Source organism: Chrysochloris asiatica, unplaced genomic scaffold (genome assembly GCF_000296735.1).
Source record: "Chrysochloris asiatica unplaced genomic scaffold, ChrAsi1.0 scaffold00009, whole genome shotgun sequence".
Lineage (NCBI taxonomy): Eukaryota > Metazoa > Chordata > Mammalia > Afrosoricida > Chrysochloridae > Chrysochloris > Chrysochloris asiatica.
This window is the reverse complement of record NW_006408527.1, coordinates 19,288,492-19,294,942: the sequence shown is the minus strand read 5'-3', so window position 1 is coordinate 19,294,942 and position 6,451 is coordinate 19,288,492. Positions and strand designations below refer to the sequence as shown.

At 37.2% G+C, this 6,451-nt stretch overlaps 1 protein-coding gene across 1 annotated transcript; it reads left to right on the top strand.

The window, feature by feature from the left end:
• The first annotated feature begins 234 nt into the window (after positions 1 to 234).
• ZBED6 (zinc finger, BED-type containing 6) lies at positions 235 to 3,177 on the top strand. The gene has a single exon (XM_006834107.1). The coding sequence runs from the start codon at positions 235 to 237 to the stop codon at positions 3,175 to 3,177; it is 2,943 nt and encodes a 980-aa protein (XP_006834170.1).
• The last annotated feature ends 3,274 nt before the right edge of the window (positions 3,178 to 6,451 follow it).

The following is a 6,451-nucleotide window of genomic DNA, read 5'->3' as shown; positions in this document are numbered from 1 at the left end:
CAGGAAGTTGGAAGGGATCTTGAAGCCCTCTAAGAAAGAGTTTGGGAATGTTCTCCATTGCTGTCACTTTTCCTCCAAAAATAACCTGGCTTGGAAGTCATTGGACCAAAGGGAACTTGACTCCCCATAGAAATTGGAGAAACGGTAACCTAAGTAGAGAGCAACAGCTGTATTTCTGCTGGAGTAGTAAACCTACTACAAGATTCTGGTACAAGTTTTGGAGACATAAAGAGAATGAGTGTATGTACCTTAAATGTGCCCATTTCCTCGGTCTCTTCTGGCAGAAGATGCAGCACTTTTAGTGGTGCTGGGATTCTGGGATGTGTTCCTATTAATTCTCATACTGACGAAGAAGATGTGGTAGAGGGAAAGATGGTGGCTGAAGGAATTGATAAAGAGGCAAAATTACCCACTAAAAAGAAAAGAAAGAAGGGTTTGCGGATTAAAGGAAAAAGGCGCCGAAAAAAATTGCTCCTTGCCAAAAAATTCAGTAAGGATTTGGGTTCTGGGAGGCCTGTTACAGATGCTCCTGCTTTGTTAGCTTCCAGTGCCCCTGAGCAGGATGAAGAAAGTCTTTTTGAAAGCAATATAGAAAAACAGATCTATCTACCTAGCACAAGAGCCAAGACCTCCATTGTGTGGCATTTCTTTCATGTTGACCCACAATACACCTGGCGAGCTATTTGTAATCTCTGTGAAAAAAGTGTCAGCAGGGGCAAACCAGGCAGCCATCTTGGTACATCTACTCTTCAACGGCATCTGCAGGCAAGGCATTCACCCCACTGGACCAGGGCCAACAAATTTGGAGTCACTAGTGGGGAGGAGGATTTTACCTTGGATGTGCCTTTATCTCCCTCTTCTGGAAGCAATGGAAGTTTTGAATATATCCCTACTGATCCTTTAGATGATAATAGAATGAGTAAGAAGCGAGATAAATTAGCATCTGATGCCCTGAGGGCAGAGAGAGGGAGATTTCTCATCAAAAGTAACATTGTCAAGCATGCCTTAATTCCTGGAACAAGAGCCAAGACATCTGCAGTTTGGAATTTTTTTTACACTGATCCTCAGCACATCTCAAGAGCTGTGTGTAATATATGTAAAAGAAGTGTGAGCCGGGGGAGGCCAGGGTCTCATTTAGGAACTTCAACACTTCAACGACACCTACAGGCCACACATCCCATCCATTGGGCTGTTGCCAACAAAGATAATGGTGCTGTAGGAAGTGGATTAGATGAGGCTGAGACTGATAGAAGTGATCTCTTGAGTGAACCTCTTCATGGAGAGAAGTCTACAAGCAGCCAAGATTTAACAGCTGAGGATCTCAGTGACTCTGATTCAGATGAACCTCCAGTGTTAGAAGTTGAAAATAGAAGATTGGAGAGTCCCATGACTGTGACGGAGCAAGACAGTCTGATAAATGTGCAGGAGAGGGAAAGACCATATTGTGAAAATTCAGCCTCAAGTCAAATTAGTCAAGCAATTATCCAGATGATTGTAGAGGATATGCATCCTTACAACTATTTCTCAACTCCAGCCTTTCAGAGATTCATGCAGATTGTGGCCCCTGATTACAGGTTGCCGTCAGAGACTTACTTTTTCACTAAGGCTGTACCTCAGTTATATGACTGGGTCAGAGAAAAAATTTTCTTAACTTTGGAGAATGTACAAAGCCAAAAGATTCATCTGACTGTTGACATATGGACCCACGACCCATCCACTGACTATTTCATTGTGACCGTACACTGGGTCTCTTTGGAAACTGTACCTTCTAATAATAATGGCAGGATCCCAAATTTGAGAAAATGGGCAGTGCTTTGTGTTACAGGTTTGGCCAAAGATTGTTTGATAACCAACGTTTTACAAGAATTAAATGACCAGATTGGTTTATGGCTTTCTCCAAATTTTCTTATCCCTAGCTTCATTGTTTCTGACCATTCTTCTAGTGTGGTAAATGCAATTAAAGATGGTGGGTTTACCCATGTGCCCTGCTTCCTGCATTGCTTAAATGTAGTCATTCAGGACTTTTTCTGTGAGCACAAAAGCATTGAGAATATGTTAGTGGCTGCTAGAAAAACCTGCCATCATTTTAGTCATTCAGTCAAGGCTCGTCAGATTCTGCAAGAGTTCCAAAATGATCACCAGCTTCCATGGAAGAATTTGAAGCAGGATGAAACTGGCCATTGGATCTCTACCTTTTACATGTTAAGGTGGCTGTTAGAACATTGCTACTCAGTTCACCATAGTCTTGGCCGAGCCAGTGGAGTGGTGCTCACCTCCCTTCAGTGGGCTCTTATGACTTATGTGTGTGATATTCTTAAGCCATTTGAGGAGGCCACTCAGAAAGTGAGTGTGCAGACCACAGGATTGAATCAGGTGCTACCCTTAATACATCATCTGCTCCTTTCCCTTCAGAAACTCAGAGAAGATTTTCGAGTCAGAGGTATTACTCAAGCCCTCAATCTGGTGGACAGTTTAGCTCTGAAACTTGAAACTAACAGTTTACTGAGTGCCATGTTCAAATCCAAGCCCTGTATCTTGGCTACTTTGTTAGATCCTTGCTTTAAAAACAGTTTGGAAGACTTTTTTCCTCAAGGTGCTGATTTAGAAACGTATAAGCAGATCCTTGCAGAAGAGGTTTGTAATTATATGGCATCTTCACCAGAGGTCTGCCATATTGCAACTTCAGAAGCTTCTGGTGCCTCAGCTACAGGAGGAGCCAATTCATTTACCTCATCAACAAAAGAAGGCCCCTCCAGTTCAGGCCCCATTGATAGCTCAGCCACAGATACTGTTGCCATTGGAAGCAAAAGCTTCATGTTTCCTTCCGCTATAGCAGTAGTGGATGAATACTTCAAAGAGAAGTATTCAGAAATCTCAGGAGATGATGACCCTTTGATTTACTGGCAGAAGAAGATGAGCATATGGCCAGCTTTGACCCAAGTTGCCATTCAGTACCTAAGCTGCCCCATGTGTAGTTGGCAGTCTGAATGTATCTTTACCACAAATAGCCACTTTCATCCAAAGCAGATCATGAGCCTGGACTTTGACAATATAGAACAGCTGATGTTTTTAAAAATGAACTTGAAAAATGTTAACTATGATTATTCTACATTGATTCTGAGTTGGGATCCTGAGAATGAAATTGTTCAAAGCAGTGAAAAAGAAATATTATCTTAACTCTTTTTTTTCTCCATTTAAAATTAGCAACTTATTACTATGTTACTGTATCCTGATTGCTATATTTGTTACAGTCTTTAATCTAATTACTTAATCTATAAAAACCAATCTGGGGAAAACTGAAAACAAAAAAGGACTGAAGATTGCTCAGATGCAGTATAAGTTACTAAAATGAAGATTGCAGATTTCCCAGTAGTCATTCAATAGAGCTAACACTCGAAATTTTGTTTTTATCAGTTGAGGGAGAAAAGATATTTTTAACTGGATTAAAAAGTGCAGCATTGAAAGGCCTTAGATATATTTCTGGCTGGTAGACTGAACAGTTAGTAATTGGTGTGAAGTTAAAATATCCCTTGTATGGGGAGTGTGATTACCCTAAACTGATAGAATGAGAATAAATCTGCTAACTGAATGGGTAGGTGGCTTGAACCCACCAGCCGCTCTGTGGGGAAAAGTTGTGGCAGTCTATTTCCTTAAAAATGACAGCCTTGAAAATTCTGTAGAGAAGTTCCACTCTGTCCTATAGGATTGCTATGAGCTAGAATCAACTCAGTGGCAATCGACTTGTTTGTTTTTCATATGCTAGTGCTTACCCACAACTTCAGCAAAAACAAAATCCATGAAATTGTTTTATATTTGGAAATTTCCAAATGCCTCCTCATACTGGTCAGCTTTGTAATTTCAACTCGGATGATAAGAGTTACCCCTTGTATTTATTTTAGGATTGGGTCTGTATAAAACTGGGAAACTTTGGAAAACAACGAAGAAACTTACATTTATTCCATTTTAACTTTTATGCAGTAGTGTTAAAAAAAATTGTATAGGTAGAGTTAAATAGTTAATGGTAAATGACATATAAAAAGAAGCTTATAAAAGATGGGAAGAATTGAATGGGAATTAGAATGAAAGCCCCATGAATATTCTTTGACAAATCCAGTATGCATTTCCCAATGACTAGTTCTCTAACTTTAAATGATTTTAAATGTCCTCTTTTTTTTTTTTTTTTTTTTTTTTTAATATATTGAATGACCCTTAGTACTGTATTCTTGGCTAACTTTGAGATTGTTTTGGCCACTGTATTTTTAACTAAAAAAAGCAGTGAATATTTTCATGTATTGGAGATCTTGCCTCACTGGTGAAATGAGGACACTGAATGATCTTTAAGATCACTTTCCACTTTGTTCAGCAAGTGAGTGGGAAGCCTGAAAATGATGGCTTTTAGTGAAAGTCTATTAAAAAGTTTCAGACTGAATAACTAATGTAAGATCCCAATTTTTCCTTTTTTTCATTTTAGATTTGGGGATATTCCCTGCCCAAAAAATTCCTGGAAAATTGACTAGTATTAAGTGTGAGTAAAAGGTGTCCACTTTTTTTTTTTTTTTGATTTTTGACTTTAGTTTTGTCTTGGATAGTATTTGGCAAGATTTAGCCTAGAAATTATGTAGTGTTTATTACATGAGAATCAGAATTGTTTGGTTACTGGGCTGGTTACAAAATTTAAAACTCATTTCTATGTATCAAAGTAGCTTTTTGTCTTTTTTTTTTTTTTTTTTTTAATTCTAAAATGGTAAATGTACCATTGTGAAAAGAAATTTCAACTCCAAAAGTTTACCCTTTACTAACAGAAATGAATGAGTGATTACAACATCTTTAGTTGTAGTCGTTAGTAATAAAAGAATTTTGGCAATAGGCTGCATAAGCAAGCCTTTGTAGGGCGGGCCAGTGTTTATATAAAAGAAGAAAAAGTATTCCCTTCGAGAAACATTTTCTGTGTTACAGTGCTGGTTCAGGATGGCTATAATGCTGCTCTGCCTTCTACAACTTGCTGCACCATTCTATAGTTATTCTGTAACTATACATTTCTATCTTTTTTGGTTAAACACACCCTGAGGAGCAGGATGTATACGTTCATCCATATTGTACACATTCATGTATGTGTCAAGATACACTTCATCTTTGTTTTATGGGCTGGGCAAAATTTAACATGTAACGTGTAACATTAATTCACCATCGTTTGATAAGAGTATGTTCACTATTTTTATAATGAACCCAAATCTTTTATAGTGTATTTTAAAAGGCAAAACATACCCAAATATTTTATTTCTACACAATTGTGTGTGTGTGTGTGTGTGTGTGTGTAAGCCAGTTTGTATCTATGTATATGAATATTATATACATAAAACACTATATTTTTACGTACCAATATGCTTTTATTATACAGATAATAAAGATGGGGGAAGGTTTCTGTTTTTTTCTTAATAGGTGAAGAAATCTTGAAGACCAGAAATTGGATCTTATTGAATTTTGGTGTTTTAAAATTTTTTTCTTTTACTATTTTCTTTTTAAATTATATTGTTCGGCTATGGAAGATGGATCTTTTTTCTTTTTCTTTTTTTTTTTTTTTTAAATAGCCCTTTGACTCTCGAGTTCATTTTGAAATGAACTTTTTTGTTGTTTTTTGGTTTTTGTTTTTGTTTTTGAGGAGATAACTAACTCTAGCTGTCTCCAGTCTGACAAGGTTACTGGAATGGACTTAATCTCCCCGTAGTTGGGAGATGTTTTAGAAGCACGTCCTGTGTTTGACTTGTGGCTGAGAGGTTTCCTTGGCAATGTGAGGAGGAAAATTCTTTCTGCCTCATTATTATTAATTCATGGATTGAGTGTTGGTTCGACCTACAGGAGTAATAGATTGGAACTCAGTGAAGACCCAGATGTTCCTGTTGAGATCAGCCAGCTAATGTAAGTGTGGAAATGAGTTTTGTTTTGTTTTTTTTCTCATTAAAGGGAAGGAGAGAACATTTTTATAATTTAAGGCGTATTTTTCTTTGACAAGTAAAGATATTAAAAGGCATTGTTAAGATATTTTTATAACAAACTTTTTTGTGTACATATGTGTCATAATGCGTGTACATTATTTTAAAAAAGGTAAAAATAACAGGCAATGTGAAAATTCCCCAGTAATTCCATCTCACCAGAGAAAAAGCACTGTTAATAGTTTTGTCAGGACATTGTTCTTTGTCCATACATAGCTCTGCCACATTTTTTTTTAATCACTACATGGATGGACCATTGTGCATGTGCCATGATAACATATCCCTCGTTGATAGACATTTGGGTTTTTAGCCATTACTTAAAAAACTAGTCCTATACTCCATAACAGCCCTTTATACGTATGCATGTAAATTTACTCTTTAGAAACAGTTCTTAGATTTGAGTTTGTGGAATTGTTATCTATTACTCTCTTTAAAAGGTTGTGCCAAGTTTACTAAACAAC

Bases quoted from the DNA above. Each gene is read 5' to 3' on its own strand.
- ZBED6 (XM_006834107.1), top strand. From the start codon at position 235: ATGAGTGTATGTACCTTAAATGTGCCCATTTCCTCGGTCTCTTCTGGC.